At 43.6% G+C, this 21,768-nt stretch overlaps 1 protein-coding gene across 1 annotated transcript; it reads right to left on the minus strand.

The window, feature by feature from the left end:
- Positions 1-2,182: 2,182 nt before the first annotated feature.
- LOC137362352 (probable G-protein coupled receptor 139) lies at positions 2,183-10,818 on the minus strand. Its single transcript, XM_068026763.1, has 2 exons — positions 10,638-10,818; positions 2,183-3,084 (listed from the first exon to the last, which is right to left on the minus strand). Exons 1-2 carry the CDS (start codon positions 10,816-10,818, stop codon positions 2,183-2,185), a joined length of 1,083 nt encoding a protein of 360 aa, XP_067882864.1.
- Between the last annotated feature and the right edge of the window lie 10,950 nt (positions 10,819-21,768).

Raw genomic sequence — 21,768 nt, forward strand, 5'->3', positions numbered from 1 at the left:
GCCTCCACAGCCCCACTTTGAGAAGTGGACGCTGCTGAGGCAGACAGTGGCCCGTAAGGGCTGAGAATCACTCTTCATCTCCACCTCCCTGTAATTCTCTCTTGCACTCTGTCTGTCTGACCGATCCACACACAATCTGTCTGTTTGTCTCTCCCAATCCCTGTCACGATCTGTCTGTCCCTATCTCTCAGTATCCTACTCCGCTCTCACTCTGTTGCTGTTTCTTTCCCTCTGCCTCTCATTTTTATTTGTTTCGAGATGCAGCACTGAGACAGGCCCTTTGGTGCACTGAGCCTGTGCAGACCAGCAACCACCCATTTATACTGACCCTGCAGTAATCTCACATTTCCTACCGACACGAGGAGCAATTTAAGTTGGCCAATTTTTAAATCAACCTGCAAGTCCTTCGCTGTGGGAGGAAACCGGAGCACCTGGCGAAAGCCCACGGGGTCACAGGCAGAACTTGCGAACAGAGAGTACCGAGAATCGAACGCGGGTTCATGGAGCTATGAGGCTGCAGTGCTAACCACTGCAGCACTGTGCCAGCACTCCGTTTCCCTTTATCTCTCACACTTCATGTCTGTCTCTCACTTTCTGCCACTCCCTTTCTCAGTCCCGCAATCCCATCTCTTTCTCTATCACTCCTTGCCTGTCTCTCACACTCAATCTCTCTACTCCATGTCTCCCCTTCTCACGCCTGGTCCCGCTCTGTCTCGTTCCCTCACTCCTGTCACTCTTTTTGTCATTCACTCTCTCTCTGTCTCACTCTCTCTCATATTCCACCACCTCTAACTCCCTGTTTACCTACATTTCTCTGCACTCCCTCTCTCCCTGCCTCTCATTCAAAAACCCTGTCTCTGTCTCCCATTCCCAGTCACTATCTCACTCCATGTCCCCAACTACCTCAGTCCCTGTCTGTCTCACTCTCTAGCCTTGTCCCTGTTTTCTCTCTCTTTCTCTGTCTCTCATGCCTTGCCTGACACACACACACACACACACACACACACACACACACACACACACACACACACACACACACACACACACACACACACACACACACACACACCCTGTCGCTCTCTCCAGCTCACAAACTGCGTGTCCGTATCTCTCATACTAAATCGCTGACTGTCTCTCATGCACCCTTCCTGTCTGCATCTCAAATACACTCCTTGTCTGCCTTACTTATGCAGACTTCCCCCCTTTCGGTCTCACAGGCAATCCCTGCATGTCCCACACTCCATGCCTGTCTCGCTCATGAACATGACCTGGCTGTTTTCTCAAACACACAGCGTGTCTGTCTCTCTCTCTCACTCACCCTTTCAGCCTCAGTCACACATATTCCTTGCCTACATCTCTCACACGCACTGTCTGTCTCTCACGCACGGCCTGACTGCCTCTATCACACACACACGCCCCCTCTGTCTCTCTCACATACAATGCATGTCTGCCTCTCTTTCAATTACTGCCTGTCTGCATCTGCCTCACACACACCCTGTCTGTCTCTCACACACACTCTCTGTCTGTCTTTCTCACACATACTGCCTCACAGTCTCTCTCTCACACACAAAACCTGTCAGTCTCTCTCACACACACTGTACCTCACTCTCATACGCACAGTCCCTCTCTGTCTCTCCCACACTCTCACTATAAATCTCTCACGCACTCCCTGCTTGTTTTCCTCTCTCTCACACTTCTTACCTGTCTCTCTCACACATTCCCTGTCTGTCTCTGTCTCTCAGACACACTCCCTGCCTTTCTCTCTCTCTCACACACAGACACGCTCTCTGTCTGTCTCCCTCACCTAGTCTCCCTGTCTGTCTCTCTCACACTACTCCCTGTCTGTCTCCCTCTCTCTCACACACACACCCTGTCTTTCTCCTTCAAACTCACTTCCTGTCTCTTTATTTCTCACGCACTCCCTGACTGTCTCACTCTCCTACACTCCCTGTCTATCTCTCTGACATACACACCTTGTCTTTCTCCCTCACACTCCATCTCTGTCTGTCTCTCTCACACACATTCCCGAACGGTCTCTCTCCCAAACTCTCTGTCTGTCTCTTTCGCACACGCTCCTTGTCTGTCTCTCTCTCACCCACTCCCTGCTTGATTCTCTCTCACACACACCCTGCATTTCTCTCTCGCACCGACAACGGGTCTGTCTCTATCTCACGCACACATCTCAACATTGAATGAATTTAAAAATTGGAGTAAAGGGATATTTCAGCACATTCTTCAACTGCACTCTGAACTGAGTCTGGGTCACGGCATAAATTGCAGTGTTTGTGCAGCAGCTCAGCAGCTGTAGCATAAAACCCAATTCCCGCAGAAACTCGGGTAGAAATACAGAGTGATAGCCCAAATACCACATCCGGCTCCATATCGAAAACACCATTAACACTGCCCATAACAGAATGAAATTTGCCGAGATAATTAACAGCAAAATGATGGATTTTCTTCGGCTATCCATCTCCGGGTCTTTGCATCTGTCCCCACTGCTATGATCCCGGAGTCTCCTGCGACCTCTGCTGCTCACTAAAATGTGTCTGACGGTGAGAGCATTGAGCAGTACAATCACCATAAATGGGACAAACGGTGTTAGAATGTAATGGAGGAACTCGATTGCTCCCCAGACAGGAGAATTTCGAGCATCCTCTGCTGCATCACAAAACCATGGGATGTTCCACAGCAAATACCGACCTGTGAACATAAAATACCAGAAGATGTTCTTTAAACAGCTCAGCACAATCACTGTTCCCAGAACCACAGCCGCCGTTTTCTCACTGCAATATTTACTTTTCAGCTTCTGGCAACAAATGGCCACAAATCGATCAAAGGTGAAAGTGACGGTGAACCAGACAGAACAGTCTGTGGCTGTGTAAAGCAGGATAGCGTGGACATTACACACGGGGATGGACAACAGGAAATGAAACTGTTCCGGATAAACAATGGGAATGTGTCTCAATATCAGGTCCAGGATAATGACCAGGAGATCCGCCGCTGCCATGGCTACCAGGTAGCGAGTGACACATTTGGAGAGCCCGCATTTTCCCCGAGATAAGATCCCAATCGTCAGCAAGTTAACTGTGAGGAAGGGGAATAAATAGAGAAATTATACATCAGTCTAGGAGCATAGTTGCCAGTTTGATTGAGGACTTATTGAGATTTACAAATATGTTCCTGTATCCAGTGATGTACTGAAATGATGGAAGCTGAAAGATCAAGGGAAGTGTTGTAATAGAAGGCAGGAGAGATTAAATGAAAAGAGGATGATACTGACATGTTAAAATCAATGTTAATCATAATCATCCCCCTCCCTCCTTTCCTTGTCTGGTTTAAAATCTGATCCATTGCTAAACTCTCCCAGTTCTGATGACGGGTCATTGACCTGAAACATTAAGTCTGCTTCTCTCTCCACAGGTGCTGCCAGACCTGATGAATGTTTCCAGCATTTTCTGTTTTTTATTTCAGATTTACAACGTCTGCTGCACGTCGCTCTTGAGCAGGAAATTAAATGTTGGACTGACTGAGAGATTCCCCCACCTGTGATAGGCAGCACGGAATTCAATTATTTCAAAGGAATAATTGGGAATGAGTCCACTGAAAAAGCAATGAAACAAATAATCTCAATCGTCACTAAGATAAAAGTAAACAAGGGAAATTATCAGGATATTTTACTCCAGGTTGGGAGTGAAAACAGCAGTTTCAAGGTGTTTAGGATGACAATTGCACATTTGTTGTTGCATTCAGTATGCATCGAATTATTTTCCCAGTGACAGGAATTTCTGCTGGAGACAGGGAGCTGAATTTAGTGGAGCCAGTGGGGTTCCTGACGGCGGGCCTGTCATAGAAATTCAGAGCCTACACACCGTGTGGCTCTTCAGCAATTAACTGCCTGGTGCCGTGGTCCACATCCCTTAAAGGATGGGAATCCCATCTGCCAAAGCTGCTGAACAATCATGGCCAGCTGCTCACTAGTATCGGCAACGCCACTGAGAGCAGTGGAACTGCCAGTATTACATCCTAGACCCATAGTGCCCCAGACCAATAGGTAAGTCTGGCGATGACACCACGCACAGTCAGCTGATCGGTGCCAGTTCCGGTACTACAACGGGTCTGGGACCAGGTCCATTGTTAGAGTCCCAGACCAGAAGTAAATCAAGTGTTGCAGCAGGGGATAGTCAGGGAGCAGGGACTACTGTTGGTACAATACCACACCTGGGATATTAGCAGCCTTGGAGTCCCAGACCCCAGGTGAGTTGGCTGGGATTGCCAGTGCCAGTATGGTAACCCCTGGAAAGTGGGTGATGGTGCTCGCTTAGTGCGGGGGTATTTCAGGGAGAATCACCTTTGCTGCCAAGGGTCCATCCATGGGCCACAGGTTACCGAAAGGGGAGGCTACAGTTCACAATGTCACAATTTGCAGAAGTCATGAAGCGTGGAAGTATAGTGTTGAGCGAGCAAGATAGTAATAGAATTCATGAGTGCATAGACAGGGTGATGGACTGGACAGCAACAATAACCACAACTTGTATTTCTATAGCACCTTTAATGTTGTAAAATGTCCCAAGATGTTTCATAGGCGCATTATGTAACAAAATAAGATACCAAGCTCCATAAGGAGATTGTAGGTAAGATGACAAAAAGCTGGATCAAATAAATATGCATCAAGGAGTGTTTTAAAGACATAAAGTGAGCAGGAGAGGCGCGGAGATGGTATTCTGGAGCTTAGGGTCCATACAACTGAAGGTGCTACCACCAATGGTGACGATATTAAAATCAGGAATGCACAAGAGGCCAATATAAGATGAACATAGATATGTTAGTGTGTGGTGGGACAGGAGGCGATCACAGCGATATGGGGCTGGATATGTGTAGCAGGCGTGGCTCCTAGCGCCGGGCCAGAAAGGCGGGGTTAACAACACCTCGACCTCTTCGTGCCACCCACCCCCACCTCGCCCCAAAGCGACCCTGCGTTGTTTTTTGTCTAAATGTCTTATGCTAGGATCCAAGTCCCTTTAAAAATGAGGATCCTACCTCCAACAGCTGCTGGCCATTCAGAGAACTGGCAGCTCAGCAGTATCGGCACAAGCACCAGGAGAGGTGGTCACTTTCAGTACTGCAGAGGTCTTGGACACAAGTTCAGTGCTGGAACGTGGACCCAAGGTGAGTGAGGTGGGTTCACCGTGGCCAGTCTGGAAGTCTCTGGTGTGGGGGATTGAAGGGGTGGCCATAAAGCCCAGGGGTAGGGGTGTCCTGGGATGTTCTTCTGTGGTCCATAAATTACCCATAGAGGAGGGAGATTCCACCAAGCCAGTAGGAAGGGTCCCGCGTTTTGCAAGGTGCACTCCCCACTTCACAGAGGTACGCACAAACACCCCTCCACCCCCCCCCCCACATGGCTCGTGAGGTCCCAGAGGTAGCAGGAATTGCCCCTTAGGTGACCACGGAAGGCCCGCAATTGGCATTTGGGTGGGAAAGTCACCGTCAGCCTATCCCTCTCCCCGGCAAGATCACCTGGCGATGGGGTGACGACAGGTTCTCTGCCCCTACCACCCATCGCGATTCTCTAGTCGACCGCCTCCGACCTCAACTCAACGGGGCCCATACAATCCAGCCCAGAGAGTGATGAGACAATATCCATTGACAGGCCTGTCAGGCTGTCTGTTGTCAGCATCAAGGAATATGGAGGATTCCAATTCCAATGTCGCAGAGGATATGGCTCATGAAGTCCATTCTTTCTGCTGTGGAATTGGTCACTAACTCGATGACAGCTCTCACGAACCCAGCCATGATACAGCGTCTGGTAACCATTGTCTCAGTTTCCACTGCAGCACAGGCGGCAGACACCCAACGTTTCAGTGCTACAGTGGAAGCTCAGACTGAGGTCATGAGAACCATGCTTGCTGCCATGCAGGATCAGACTGCTGCCATCATGGCTGTGGATCTCAGTGCTCAAAGGTTTTTGCAGGCTCTCACAGCAGTCGAGCAATCTGTTATCCAGTAGATTACTAGGATTGCTGATGTGTTGCCCCATGTTACTGGCAGTGGCTTCGTGGAGCTTAAACCTGCTGTCCTCTCTGAGGATGTCAGTATTTGTTCTCCCTTCACCGCTACTCCATCATTGTCCTTGCTGCTTCCCATCAGCCAGCCCAGGCTTCTGCTTCACATGCCGAGGTGTTGCAGTCTGAATTCGAGCCCTCAAGGCCCACAGCTGCTCGAGAGCGTCCTGCAAGTCCATCTGCAGTCTACCCCAGTGAAAGTCGTCAGTCTTCCACCAGCCATACTGCAGCCACTGGGGAAGCACTGTGTATCAGCACTAGGCAAGTCGCGGGAACCCGCAAAATAGGCACCAAGCGAATACACAAGAGTCAATAGATCAGTTTTGTTTGTATAATTGAAAATGTTGTTTGATAACTATGTAAATGTAAAGGGTTTTGCTGGTGGTTTATTATTGCACTATTATGACCAAGGCGACGCTGTGATGGTGCATCTCAGATGGGTGTAATGGTGGTGAATGGGGGAGCCATGGTGAGAAAGGACATAAGGAGGTTGCAGACTGATAGAGATAGGTTGAGTGAGTGGGCAGCAATCTGGAAGATGGATTATAATGTGGGAAAACGCGAAGTTGTTCATTTTGGCAGGAAGAATAAAAAAAACAGAGTATTTCTCAAAGGGGGAGTGTTGGAGAATTCCGAGGTGTAGAGGGATCTAGGTGTTCTACTGCACGAGTCACAAAAGGTTGGCATGCAGTTTTAGCAGTTAATAAGAAGGCAAATAGAATGAGACGCTTTATTACAAGAGGAAATAAAAGTAGAAATGTTATGCTTCCGTTATGCAGGGCATTGGTGAGACCACAGTTAGAATACTGCGTACAGTTTTTGTCTCCTTGTTTAAGGAAGGATGTTAATTTCAGTAAGGCGTTTGAGAAGGTTCCCCACGGTAGGCTATTGCAGAAAATACGAAAGTATGGGGTTGAAGGTGATTTAGAGCTTTGGATCAGAAATTGGCTCGCTGAAAGAAGACAGAGGGTGGTGGTTGATGGCAAATGTTCATCCTGGAGTTCAGTAACTAGTGGTGTACCGCAAGGATCTGTTTTGGGGCCACTGCTGTTTGTCATTTTTATAAATGACCTGGAAGAGGGTGTAGAAGGGTGGGTTATTGAATTTGCGGATGACACGAAGGTCTGTGGTGTTGTGGATAGTGCCGAAGGATGTTGTAGGTTACCGAGGGACAGAAATAGGCTGCAGAGCTGGGCTGAGAGATGGCAAATGGAGTTCAATGCGGAAAAGTGTGAGGTGATTCACTTTTGAAGGAGAAACAGGAATGCAGAGTACTGGGCCAATGGGAAGATTCTTGGTAGTGTAGATGAACAGAGAGATCTTGGTGTCCAGGTGCATAAATCCCTGAAAGTTGCTACCCAGGTTGATAGGGCTGTTAAGAAGGCATATGGTGTGTTAGCTTTTATTAGTAGGGGGATCGAGTTTCGGAGCCACGAGGTCATGCTGCAGCTGTACAAAACTCTGGTGAGACCGCACCTGGAGTATTGCGTGCAGTTCTGGTCACTGCATTATAGGGAGGATGTGGAAGCTTTGTAAAGGGTGCAGAGGAGATTTACTAGACTGTTGCCTGGTATGGAGGGAAGGTCTTATGAGGAAAGGCTGAGGGACTTGAAGTTGTTTTCGTTGGAGAGAAGGAGGAGGAGAGGTGACTTAATAGAGACATATAAGATAATCAGAGGGTTAGATAGGGTGGATAGTGAGAGTCTTTTTCCTCGGATGGTGATAGCAAACACGAGGGGACATAGCTTTAAGTTGAGGGGTGATAGATATAGGACAGATGTCAGAGGTAGTGTCTTTACTCAGAGAGTAGTAGGGGCGTGGAAGGCCCTGCCTGCAACAGTAGTAGACTCGCCAACTTTAAGGGCATTTAAGTGGTCATTGGATAGACATATGGATGAAAATGGAATAGTGTAGGTCAGATGGTTTCACAGGTCGGCGCAACATCGAGGGCCGAAGGGCCTGTACTGCTTTGGAATGTTCTAATTCTAAAAAAAAAATGCATTGGAGGCTGTTCAAAGGATATTTACTAGATTGATACCTGGAATGAGTGGGTTGTATTATGTGGAAATGTTGGACAAGTCGGGCATGTTTTCATTGGAACTTAGAAGAGTGAGGGGAGACTTGACTGAAGTATATAAGATCCTGAACGGTCTTGACAGGGTGAATGTGGAGGGGATGTTTCCTCTTGCGGGTGAGTCCAGAACTAGCGTGCACTGATGAAAATTAAGTGTCGCCCATTTAGGACAGAGACGAGGAGAATGTTTTTCTCTCAGAGGGTCATGTGACTTTGGAATGTTCTGCCTCAGAAGGTGGTGGGGGTGGGGTAATTGAATACGTTTAAGGCTGAGTAAGATAGATCCTTGTTTGGAAAGGCAACGAAAGATTATCGGGGATAAATGGGAATGTGGAATTTCAGACAGAAAACAGATCAGCGATGATAGCATTAAATTGCGGAGCAAGCTATATGGGCTGAATAGCCGACTTCTGCTCCTAATTTGTATGGTTATATGGTTACATGATCCTATTGGAACCAGTATCTTATCAGGAATTCTATGACGGACATTTCGGGTGGAAGGTCTCCAGAAAATATCCTCTCTGCCTCCTCTTCCTGAGGTATCCTCTGAATTCCTGGATGCAATACTTGTATTCTCATGATGGCAACAATATGAATGGTGCAGCAGAACACCATGAACTTGGGCACCTGCTTCAATGTCTACTGGAGGGCTCCACCTGAACGGTTCAGTCATTGGAAGCCGATGGTCTTCTGCATGATGTTCTTAGTGACTGCATTGCTCTCGTTATATACTTGATGTCCTTGCATTTTGAGTGATGGGGTGGGGGCAATGGTGGGTGGGTGGAAAATGAACCGCGTATAGAGGGATATGTCTCCGAGGAGACAATTTCTCTTTTTACATGGAGAGCTGAAGACGCGGGGAAGGGCTGACTACTTCATAATGAAGGTATTGTGGCTTCTTCCAGGCTAGTGGATATTTACAAACATGATGTACTGGGCATGTTCACACACCAACTGCACATTCATGCACTGAGTATATCAGTTTCTGTACCTCTCCCCGTTGACTTGGAGGCCCCACAGAGCCACATACCCCAGCGGAAATCCGGCCATCCTGTTAAAACTACAGGTCTTCTCATCCTGCTTCTCCCAACTGAGGAGAAAAACCATATGGGATGCCTCCATCACCTTCCGGGTACATCGAGTGATGACATATTAGGAGATGTTGAAAATGTCGCCTGCTCCTCCCTGGAAAGATCCAGATTCACAGAAGTTCAATGAAAATGTGAACGTAATGGTCACTGGCAGTTCTGTCCTCACCCTGGTGTGAGGCTTCAGGTCGTAATGTAGCAGGTGGCACAGCTCTGTAACCACCTCCTTATTGAATCAGAGTCACCTCACACACTGCTCCTGGGTTATGTGTATGTAGGAAAAGTACTCTCGGGAAACCCGGCTGGGTAGGGCAGAGCACCGCCCCCCCCCCCACCCTCCGCATACTTTGCGCAGCCCCTCACTGCAGCCTGTGCTCCATTTGTTTGTCATGTTGCAGACAGAGATACACTGTAACTATAGCCTGTTGAGCTGAGAGTGACTAACACAGATGGTCAGTGCAGACCAAGTTAGAAAGCTGCCAGAACGCCTGATTGATGCCAAATTCAGACCATGTTCCCGCTGCCAGTCCATGCAGGTTACTCAGGGACTAGCACCCTCTCCATCATGGGTAGCGTGCAGGCCACAACAGAAATGATCACCAGCGTGGATTCCACAGCACCGATCCCAGTGACTCTACTGAGGCCAAAATCATGGCCAGAGAGAGATCCACAGAGAAAGAAATTCACCATAAAAAGGGAATGATAAATAATCAAACTACAAGAAGTGCCTGGAATATGGTAAATGTGCAGGGGAATGGGCCTAATCGGAGGGTGGAGGCCATTGAGAGATTTTAACCCAAGAATGAGTATATTAAGATTGTAACATTGCCGGACCTGGAGCGAGGATAGGTGAGTGAGCATAGGGGTTATGGATGAACTGTACTTGGTGTGAATTAGGCAGCATTGTCCTGGATGACCTGAAATTTAAGGAGGCTTTTAATTGTGATGGTGGCCAGAAAAACTGTGGAATATTCGACTGGATTCGACAAAGGCAAGTATGAGGGTTTATGCAGCAGATGAGCTGACGGAGAGGTGGAGACGTGCAATATTATGAAGGTGACAGTCGGCAATTTTGCTGAAACAGAGGCTAAGAGATTCGAACTTCGCTTAGGATCAAAGGGTCACCGAGGTTGTGAGCAGTCGTGTTCATTCTCAGACATTGGCCAGGGCGCGAGATGGAGTGGGTGGATCGGGAACAGAATTTCTGATGGAAATCAATGACAATAGATTTAGTCTTCCCAAAATGCAAGTGCCAAGAAAATAATACAGTTAAATCAAATATCACGATCTAATAGCTGGACACAGAGAGTTACCAGGAACAATTATATCAACAAGCAAGACAGAGTAAATGACAATAACAGTACTGAAGTTAAGCTTAATTTATAGAATCAATAACTTGTGAGAGGCACTTACCAGCGACACCAACAATAGCAAGGATGGGATAATACATCGTTTGCATCGTTAAAAGGGCGAAATAGATTCGGCGATCCAATGTTAGCCAATCATAAAATGCAGAAAGAAAGTCAAAGGCAGGGGAGAAACTCCTGACCATTGTTGTAACATTCCAATCTCTTGTTCTCAGATTCTCACCCATTTTTCTAACACTCCAATCTATTATTCTCATATCGTGATCTATCCTCTCCCTGTCTCCAGGGCCGCTGATCCCTGTTACTGCCAGGTGTGATGCCTCCGCTGACTCTATGGGATAGCACACTGTAAAGAGTACCTTATTAATAGAAAAGGGAAACCCTCCAGTGGCAAAATTAGGGTCCATGGAGACTGATGTTAATTATAGACTGAAAAAACAGGTTCAGTTAATTCCTTTCAATTCAACACTTTTTGTACGACTATAAAGTAGACCATTTACCCAGTCTTGAGGAGATGTTTGAGCGTTGCTGAGGGAAGGAAATGTGGAAAAAGCAAAAGCATTGGCCAGAATCCTTCGATCCTCTTTGAATATGGGAGTTGTGCCAGTGGACTGGAGGGTTGTAAATGTAAAACTGTAGAATAAAAAGGAGGGGGATAAACCCTGTAAATACGGTCCAGCCTGCAGAATGTCAATGATGGGGGAAATTTCAGAGACCATATTCCAGGAAGAAATATTGGCTGGTTGGGAAATCATGGAATAATAAATGCTTGCGTTTTTTGATGGGGTAACAGAAAGGTTTGATGAGGGTTATGTGGAAACATGGATTTCCAAACAACATTTGATAATGAGCTATAGAGCAGTCTTTTTGGTGGGGTTAGAACACATTTGTAAAAATTGCAGTAGCGGAATGGATATGAAATTGGATGAGTGACAGGAAACGTAAAGCAGTGCTGACTGTAGTAAAGTATACAGTGGAGATCTTCAGGAGTTAGTGGTAGCAGCCCTTCTTTTATATATACATATATGTATATATATAAAATAGATGGACTTAATGCAGAGAAATGTGAAGTGGTTTATTTTGGTAGGAAGAACAAGAACATGTAATATAAAATGAAAGGTGCAATTCTAAAGGGGCTGCAGGAGCAGAGGGACCTGGGGTTATATGTGCACAAGTCAGTGACGTTCAAAGGGCAGCTTGAGAAAATGTTTAATGAAGCCAACGGTCTCCCGAGCTTTATAAGTTGGGGCATAAAGTAGAAAAGCAAGGAAGTTATGATAAACCTGCATGAGAAACTGGTTCCCCTCAATTGAAGTATTGTGCCCAGTTCTGGGCAACGCACTTTAGGAAGCATTTGAAGGCATTAGAGCGGGTGCAGAGAAGATTCAATAAAATAGTTCCAGGAAGGAGGGAATGCCGTTATGTGAATTGTTTGGAAAAGTTGGTTCTGCTCTCCTTAGATAAGTGAAATTTGAGAGATGATTTTATAGCGGTGTTCAAAATTAAGAGTTGTCTGAGTATAGCAGATATGGAGAGACTGTACTTATTCTTGGAAGGATGGAGAACGAGAGGGCACCGTTTTGAGGCGATTGACAAAAGAAATGACAGCAACATGAGGGCAAACCTTTACATAGCGAGTCATTAGGTTCTGTAATAAACTGTCTGAGATGTTGGTGCAGGCTGATTCAATCTTGGCTTTCAAAAAAGAATAGGGCAATTATGCAGAAAAATAAACATGGCTACAGAGAAAAGCCAGAGGAGTGGGACTAGGTGAGTGGTACTTGCAAAGAGCTGGCACGGAAAAGATGGTGTAAATACCTGCCCCTCTGCTGGACCTGTTCTATGATTCTATGATAAACAGATTCATCGAGTTCTTTGATGAAGTAACAGGTAGGGTTGAGGAAGGACGTACAGTTGATGTCATGTAGATGGACTTTATAAAGGTGTTTGATCAACTAACATTTACGAAACGTGTCTGGTAAACTGAAACCGGTGGAGTAAAGGGCCAATGACAGTTTGGATATGATGTTTGCTGAGGAAGAGAGTGCAAAGAGATGTGGGGGGCAATTGTTCTTCAGATTGAAAGTATTAAGTTGTCTTCCACAGGCTTCTGTATTAGGACCACTGATCTTTTTAAATACAGTTTTATTTTATTAGTTCATGGGATGTGGGCATCGCTGGTTTGACAGCTTTTGTTGCCCATCCCTAATTGCCTTCGAGAAGGTGATGGTGAGCCGCATTCTTGAACTGCTGCAGTCCATGTGGTGTAGGTGCACCCTCAGTGCTGTTAGGAAAGTAGTTCCTGGATTTTGACCCAGCGACAGTGAAGGAACGGCGATAAAATTCCAAGCCAGGATGTTGTGTGACTTGAAGGGAAGCTTGCAAGTTGTAATGTTCACATGCATCTGCTGCCCTTGTCCTTCCATGTGACTGTTGAAGAAAATCCAGATTGTGCCCAATTGTTGAACAAATTCTCCGGACTCAGACGTTGAGAACAAACTTTTTATTACATGATATCATGGGGGAGCACACCTTACCTAAATGCAGTCCAGTGCTGCTCCCGCCAGCTACAAATCGCCGTGGATTTATATAGTATAAAAGAAGCAGAGCTAGCAGTTTCACATTTAAGCATCAAACACAGGACAACCACAAGACCACCTGCAGCTCTGTGCCCTTTGCAATGTCCGAGGTCAGTAGAGCGTTAGTTCGAGCATAACAAGCTATTGTTCCCTATTTAACGTACACTCCAGGTACTATATTTGGCCGTTACTTCTGGCTAGGTTGGACAAACATGATAAAAGCGGAAGAGTCAGTAACGAACACTCTGCTTTAACTTCCCCAAAATCCATCATGAGCTCTGTTCCTTCCTAAGCCAGATGATTGTGGTCAGTTGCTCTGTCTACATTTCCTGATCATTGGTTAGGTTAGCTACAAGCTGCGTCCTGTTTCTCTATTTTTACAAAGTTAAGAATTAATTAGCAAAGCTCAGAAAATTCTCCAACAATCCCTCCTTTTATCATACCATGATAACACAATTTCATCGTATGTGGAGGGGAGAGGTATTTAAAGTAGTCATTGAAGCAGAGTTTATTTCCTGCCATTGCGCTGTACCAGCCGCAAGGCCAAGCGAGCAATACATGATTGATTAATCTCATCTTAAATGTCCCCATAAAATTCTGTTCTTAAAATTCTAAAATTCCGTTCTCACAGTCCCCTCTTGACTCTTCAACAACCCTTTTAAGAATCCTTCCCTTGATCCCACCTCGGTGCCTTTAATGGTCTCTATTTGTCTCGAAACAGCCTTCAACACCCGCAGGGGTCGCACTCAATACGTTGCCTGCTTATATCACAAGGGGGCAGCGGGAATTTTGTAAAGGCATATGTTTTGCAGGGGCTTCAAATACTTGCTTACAACATAAAAGGTGGTACACTTGTACAATTAAAAATTCATTTAAACATCACTGTTACATAATCGATTGTATAAACATAATACAATTTCATAAAGTACATTGATCATTTATTTGCTCACTTTAAGTATATATGAAAAGGTTATACAATTACCCTTTTTATGGCATAACTAATTGTCCCTCCTTTTACAGAGCAAGTTCGAACACTAATTGCTTTTCGGGTAGCTGTCCAACCTGTATTCATACATCCTCTTGCATTGCCTAATTAATTTCTTAAGTTGCCAAAGTAAGTACGTCAAATCTAACACCATGATACCCAAAAGCGCTATCAGGACATGGGAGATAATTCTAAACCAGGGGTGTATCTGCACGTCTGACCCCCAGTTCCATAAGTCCTCCTTCCAGGTAGAATCATTTATCTTGTCAATCTCATCTTGTCGCATCTTCGACTGTTGATCCAGCTTGCAATGGATTCCAGCTGCTGTCTCTCTTTACCCAAGCGTGTGAGCAATGGCTGAATAGTATATTCATATTCTCTGAGTTAATTTGTCAATTCCTCCTTGATACATTGTGTCACAGTTATCGTTTCTGTCTTTTGCTCATGTATCTGTACCAACTCCATCTTCCCTACTCGGGTTGGTAATTGTGGGTTGAACCAAAACATACTGTTGTTCACCGGACAAGTCCGTTTATGTCCATACTGGTACTCCTTCGCTGTGGTGGTTAAGCAATATCTCCCCTTTCCCATATAGGCCACATGGGTTAGTCCTGACAATGCTTTCCTAGTCTTCATGGTGCAATTTACAGTGGTATTAAATCCACATTTTGATTCTGCCGTTTTATATATAGGACGAGGACACATGATCACCTGGTTTTCCAGCCTACACTCAGACAATGGACAATATTGTTCCAATTACCTCTTTTCCAATTTCCACAACATATGGTAAAATATCATTGTATTTTATGTAATATTTTCCCCTTATCACTCCTATATTTTCTACTTCATGTAATTGTATCCCTAACTTATCTCTCAGAATTACAGGTATTCCCAACACTACTCCAATACTCATAGATCCTGCATTTACACATTCCTGACCTTTCCATACCTTAAGTTTTCTGAGTTGGCACCTGATAATTTTATCATTTGTGTCAATAGCTAAGTCCTCCAACTGGGTGTAATTGATCCAAACTGGTACCTGTCCTGCATCAATTTGCCTCCAATTTTCCTTCGTTTGCTCTAACATCCAAGGACCGTATGTACTACAAACACTTTCATTATTTGAAATGTCGTGGACCTCCTTTACCTTTTCTATGATATCATTAATAGTATGAGCATGACCTTCCCGTACTCTCACCAGTCCTGTCACCGTTTTTGACAGATCCTGTCCGACTTTAGCTACACCACTTCTGTGCCTTTTGTTCCTTTTTTTTAATATCCTTTACGAGCTGACTGAGAGTTCTAACCTTCTGGTCCACATTTTCCAAATCTATAGTATTGACAATTGAAGTTCCTGTATTAAGGACTGTGGCTGCGTCATTCACCAAACTGCGTTTATGGCTCTTTCCCTTTATTATTTTCTCATTACCAAATTCCTGTCTCAACAATTGTTACAGTAATACCTTGTACAACTCTCGGGTCTTATCAGGGCACCAGTCAGGTAGCTGGATATCTGAGAAAATCAATATTACCGGTACCAACTCAAGCTTTACATTATCATATACAATTTTATTTGGTTCTATTCTCACAAGTCTATTTTCTAGTCCTGTAGTCAAGACCGGGCAAGGGAGACCAGTCACTTTTGGCTGTTGGGTCGTAACCTTACTCGTCGGTAATTCGGATGTGGGGTTAACAGTGGGGGTTGTTGCTTCTTGTCTGTTTAATCTCATAACCAGAAATAGGAACAGTCCTTTTTATTTAGAGCTTTAATATCTTGCGCTAGGGGAGTTCGAGGATTGTCTCCACTCAATTTTGCTCTGTCTCATGCTTTCCCTGTGTTATTATTATTCCCAAATAAGAAAACCTTTCCTTCATTATCGGTGCCATTTTCAGCCTAACTTTCACTCTAACTTTCTTGAAGGAAGGTGGAATATCGATGGATTATTATAAAATCCCTGGGAGAGACACGTCCAGAAGTACTGTTGTCCCTTGAACGTAAATGCAAATTTATTTTGACACTCTTGTGCCAACTGTATGGACCGGAACCCATCGCTAAAGTCCAACACAGTAAACCACTGATTTGTTATTTTCTAAAACTTTGATTGTCCTCTTAAATATCAGATAAAATTCCCTTTTAGTGCTTTAAATCACCAGTCATATCAGTTAAATTTTGTTTATTGATTCCAATTTCTTATGTCCAGACTTGGTTGTACTTTTTGTACGTTAAGGACAGAAGTGTTTGCAACTATCTTTCCTTCTCAAGCATTTTGTCTCCTTGATAAAGATGCTATGATATTTGATGTCTGCAATTCAGTTTTATATTCTCTAAGCTGCTGGATCTCTTGTTGTGGCATCAGTTCTCATGTGGCCTTGGAACCTACCGTCACCTGCTTAAAAAGAATCCATTGTGGCTCTGCCCCTGAGCCCAATGGTTTAATTTGTCCAATTCTATCTGTCAACTTAGAAATGTAAAATTTGGCAATGTCCATTATGTATAAATTTGACTCTCAGCTATGCAAAAAGCTGCAGCGGGTTAAGTTCTTTGTTTGTCTCCAAGGGGGCGGAGCAAAACATTCTCAGCTACGTCACTTTACGAAACCTTTCTTTTCTGATCGAAAATAACTACCTATTTTGAACCTTTTCAATCCTTTTGGTATCCTTAGGGTTTAAAAACAACAAAATAATGTGTAACATTTTTCAAGTTCAAAGGAAATCATCTCCCTCAGGAAAGACAGCATTTTAGATTAAACTCCAATTGTTTCCAAACTTTTTGTATCTCTTGTAAGAGGTTCCTAATCCAAGGAATTTTACGACAAAGATGATTCCAATTCCAATTCATTGCAATAATATTTAAAAATCAAAACTGCCGATGTTATATGAGTGAGTCCCCTGTTCGGAACTTAAGACTCCTCCAAAACTCAACATGCGAAACTTGAAAGTTCATTGTGGTTGCAAATGACATTTCCAGTTCTTCAACTTAAACAGGTCAATTAACCTTAACAGTATTAATTCAATTCAGACTTATTAACTTATAATACTTATTAACTACACACAGAACAGAATAGCACGTGCTTATTTTAAAAGATAGGTAAATTACATCATTTTCTTGCTCTTTCTACAGGCGCCTTTTCAAATGACTGTAATAAAATCAAAAACTAAAGAAAAAGTTATTTAACATTCTTACAAGAAAAGACTTAACACAAGGTCCTGACACAAACTTTCATCTTTTTAGACAGACAGAATCTTTCCTATACCTCCTTTTCTATCCTTTCTTTCCCTTAAAACAAGATAACAGTCAGTAAAACATGTCTTCAAATTTAGACTGTAAAATAATACAATAGCAGAGTTTCCAATTAAAACAATGTTCCAAACCCCAAATTAAATTTCTGCCAGACATCTTCAGACCTTCAAGGCTGAAGCTTATCCCTCAGAAAATTGTTCATTGCCATTTCACAGTTGCAAAACCAACTAAAAATAAAACTTTAACTTAAAATATAATTCAATTTTATATCCCATTCCTGGGTGCACAATCTTAAATCGAAATGAACACACTGAACAATCACTTTTCACACTCATTCAATTCCAAACAACTTAATAGACTCATGTTTTTAACATTAAAGCCAGCCAACAAAGAGTTAACGACAGTCAGTTCGACAGAATACAAGCTATTCTTCCCAGATATTCAATTCATTCGCGGAAGCTTCCGACATTCTCAAAGTTGAATCAAAGACACCATAACTTGGTTTTACTTTAAAACATACCTATCTTTAAAACACATATTTACCGTGACACTTCTGCGTCTCCTTCGAGGGGGCAAACGGACGCGGGTCGCCTTTCTCCAGAGGACATGGTTTACTTGTCCCCGGGGGCAACCCTTCCTTCTTGGAAGCCGTTGAGTCCACTTTTACTTCTACTTTCTCAAAACCTTCTAAATTTACGAGTTCTTTTCTATGAATCAAGTAGCATTAAAACAAAGGAAAACAAACAAGACACAACAAACAAATAGACCCAAGGATATGAACAGGCGCAGTTAATGTTAAATTCTCAAGGTCAGCTAACCGGCACACCCCTGTCTCTCAAGCCAACGCTCTTTCGTTCTCCCTCCGTCCCACAGCCTCTCTCTCTGGGGCCAGATTCCGGCTCGTGTCTTCAGGAGCAACGATCACGTGCCTGTCGGGTCAATTTGGGAGTTTAGTTACAGCCCCAGTCGTTCACCGTCCCAGACGGTTGTCCTAACGCCTTTGTCCCACAGCCTCTTTACTCCACCCGGTGGAGGAACAGCTCGTGCAAACTCAAATTAGGATCACCAAATTCCCGGAATTTGGAACTACTACTACACCGAATTCGCCACATTTTACTGGATTTTCTACTCATCTCCTTTTCAACTTCCCTTCGCGGAATTTTAGATCTTTTCTGATCAGGTTTCTGCCAATTCTTCCTTGACCCCTTTAGTCCCCCTCTCCCAGTTATCTGGCCTTCACATGGGGCCCCGTAGCCCTCTTAATTCAGGCTCAGGCTGGGTGATTGAGACACTAGGGTCGCAGAAAAGCTGACTTACACCTGATCCTGTCGATTAGTTTTTTTCACTAGGTTCTTTTGGATCCCGTGAACTCAGGGATCCTGCCGACTACGCCAAACTGTTGGAGAAAATCCAGATTGTGCCCAATTGTTGAACAAATTCTCCGGACTCAGACGTTGAGAATCAAACCCTTTATTGCATGATATCATGGGGCAGCACACCTTACCTAAATGCGGTTCAGTGCTACACCCAAAGAGCTACAGATCGCCGTGGACTTATATAGTATAAAAAAGGCAGAGCTAACAGTTTCACAATTAGATAAGCACCCACAAGACTGCCACCGTAACGGTGCACAATGCAAGGTCCGAGGTCAGCGAAACATCAGTTTCAACAATAACAAGCTACTTCCTTAATTCAATGCCCACTCCAGACACCATTTCTGGCCGTAATGTCTGATTGTGGTTAGCTGCTCTGTCTACAATTTATGACCGTTGGTTGTGGTTAGATTAGCTACAAGCTGTGTACTGTTTTTCTGCTTCTACAAAGTTATGTAATACAAGCAGCACTGTGATAATTACCAGAAGAACATGTATTTGTGTGTGTGATGTTGGTTGAGGGATCAACATCGGCCAGAATACTAGGGATAAGTCTTCCATCTTTCTTTCAAGTAGTGCACCTGAGAGGGCAGAGGGAGCCTCGGATTAATTTTTCTTCCGAGTGGCTGCCCAGATTTTGTGCTCAAGTCTCTGGGATTAGACTTGAACCCACCGTCTCCTGACTGAGAGGTTAGAGTGCTGCCAACTGAGCTGCTGCTGACAGCAATACTGTTTCAGTGACGTTAAAGGAGATGGACTGTTTTACATCTAATTAACGGGTCTTTTAAATTCCCAGTTGAGATTTGTGTCGAACACAAAGACCATGATAGTTTGCTTTATTTTTCGCCCTGAGTTTCTTATGCTGATACAGCCAGCTGGAATTTAAATTCTAATCTGATTATTTAAAACGAGTCTGATAGAAGTAGAGTGCGGTCTTTGTTTGAATTGAGTGTATCAGAGTCTGGGTGTAAATTATCTCACTGAGTGTAGAACACCAGTCAAAACTACATCTACTGTCGACTGAACCGCCACATGCATTTCTGTCACAGATATTTCTCAACACAAGTGTTGTCTGCTCGCCTAGTGGTACAGTTCACGAAACTAAATATTTTAAAATAGTTTCTTCTGTATTACAGTGTTATGTTAAATCTATAATAACCTCTCAGCTGGAGCTGGAACCAAAATTTTCTCAAATCGTTTTAATTAGTAGTATAATTATCAAATGCACTCTGCAAAAATTATGTTACTGAAAGTACCTAAATCGTTGGGGAACTTGCTCTGTATTATTGATCAGTTAGTGGCGATCTTCAAAATTAGTATCTTTTATATTAATTCATTATTCTATTTCCTCCATTTATATGTGCAGTGCCTAAATATATTTAAGTTTTCCCAATCATATATGTTTACATAGTGTCATGTAGTGTGTAATGAGTTAGCGATATTGTTCTTTAGTACATTTGCAACAGCTCGATGTTTGCTGTTTTATTGCATCGATGATTCCATTCTGTTTCTCACTACTTACCGTGTGTGATTGGTTACATTTATTAATCTCTGTCAATAAAGAAAACGTTATTGGTTTGCTAACAGGGAAACTTAGTCCCAGTGTTATCAGATACTTTATATATTTAACTAATTATATTAACGTGAATATTGCCTAATTGGAGACAAAAGTCATATTTTGTGGATCATTTAAAGAACATTTGATTCAAGGCACAGACAGGGTAAAAAATAATTGCAGATGACTCCCTGCATCCTTTTCTCCAATCGCTAGTTATTCAGAACTATTTTTAAAAAGCAGGCATGCTTAATGAAAACAAATTTTTTTCATTGCTTTTGTATGAAGCGAATAATGAAATAGTTCATCTCATTTGTAGAATTCACATTGAATACGGAGCTTGGGCTGTTGGTTGAATTTTACATTATATCAATATTAAATAGGGAACCATTATTAATTCTTTCGCCATCAGAAAATATTGTTTTTATATTATATTGCATCTCATTAACACATCTTCGCAATTCCCAGGTGGGACATGTGCGAAACTTTGATTTAAATCCAAAATTGAAAATAAATATCGTGGCAATTTGATTTTTTTGGTCCTCTGCGGCTCTTCTCCCGACGCAACTGACTGGAGTTGAAATTCTAAGCAGATTATTCAAACACAAAATCTAGAATTAGAGCGTGATCACAGGAAGAAAAGAAGGTCTCGGGGTTTGGGGTTTATTGTAACACAAGGATTTTAGAACAGCAGTCAAAGCTAAGCCTTTGGCCGACTGAACCCACACGAGCATTTCAGTTCCAGGTATTTCACAGTAGAAGTGCTGTCTGAACCTCTGTGTTATGCTGAATGGAACTGAAATAATTTAAATAGCTTGTGCCACGTTCGAGTGTTGCACATGGTCTATAAACATTGTAGAATATATTAACTAGAGTCAGAACCAATCGTATTTCAATTAGCATTAATTATTACAGTAATTGTGAAGTGCCTCTCCAAAAGATTATGTTATTGATTATTCCAAAATCTGTGGAGGATTTTCCATTTATTAGTGCTTACTTAATGATGACCTTGCAAATTTAGAAATTTGTATTAAAGTACAAAGAACAAAGAAAATCACAGCACAGGAGCAGGCCCTTCTGCCCTCCAAGCCTGCGCCGATCCAGATCCTCTATCAAAACCTGTTGCCTATTTTCTAAGGGTCTGTATCTCTTTGCTTCCTGCCCATTCATGTATCTGTCTAGATACATCTCAAAAGACGCTATCGTGCCCGCATCTACCACCTCTGCTGGCGACGCGTCCCAGGCACCAACCACCCTCTGCATAGAGAACTATCCACGCATATCCCCCCTAAACCTTTCCCCTCGCACTTTGAACTCGTGACCCCTAGTAATTGAATCCCCCACTCTGGGAAAAAGCTTCTTGCTATCCACCCTGTCTATACCTCTCATGATTTTGTATACCTCAATCAGGTCCCCCCTCAACCTGCGTCTTTCTAATGAAAAG

The sequence above is a fragment of the Heterodontus francisci genome, unplaced genomic scaffold, assembly GCF_036365525.1.
Source record: "Heterodontus francisci isolate sHetFra1 unplaced genomic scaffold, sHetFra1.hap1 HAP1_SCAFFOLD_236, whole genome shotgun sequence".
NCBI classification, from domain to species: Eukaryota; Metazoa; Chordata; class Chondrichthyes; order Heterodontiformes; family Heterodontidae; genus Heterodontus; species Heterodontus francisci.

Coding starts and splice junctions, on each gene's coding strand:
- LOC137362352 (XM_068026763.1), bottom strand. CDS start 10,818: ATGGGTGAGAATCTGAGAACAAGAGATTGGAATGTTACAACAATGGTC. Junction 3,085..10,637: donor TGCTATTGTTGGTGTCGCTG/GTAAGTGCCTCT, acceptor CCTTCCTCACAG/TTAACTTGCTGACGATTGGG.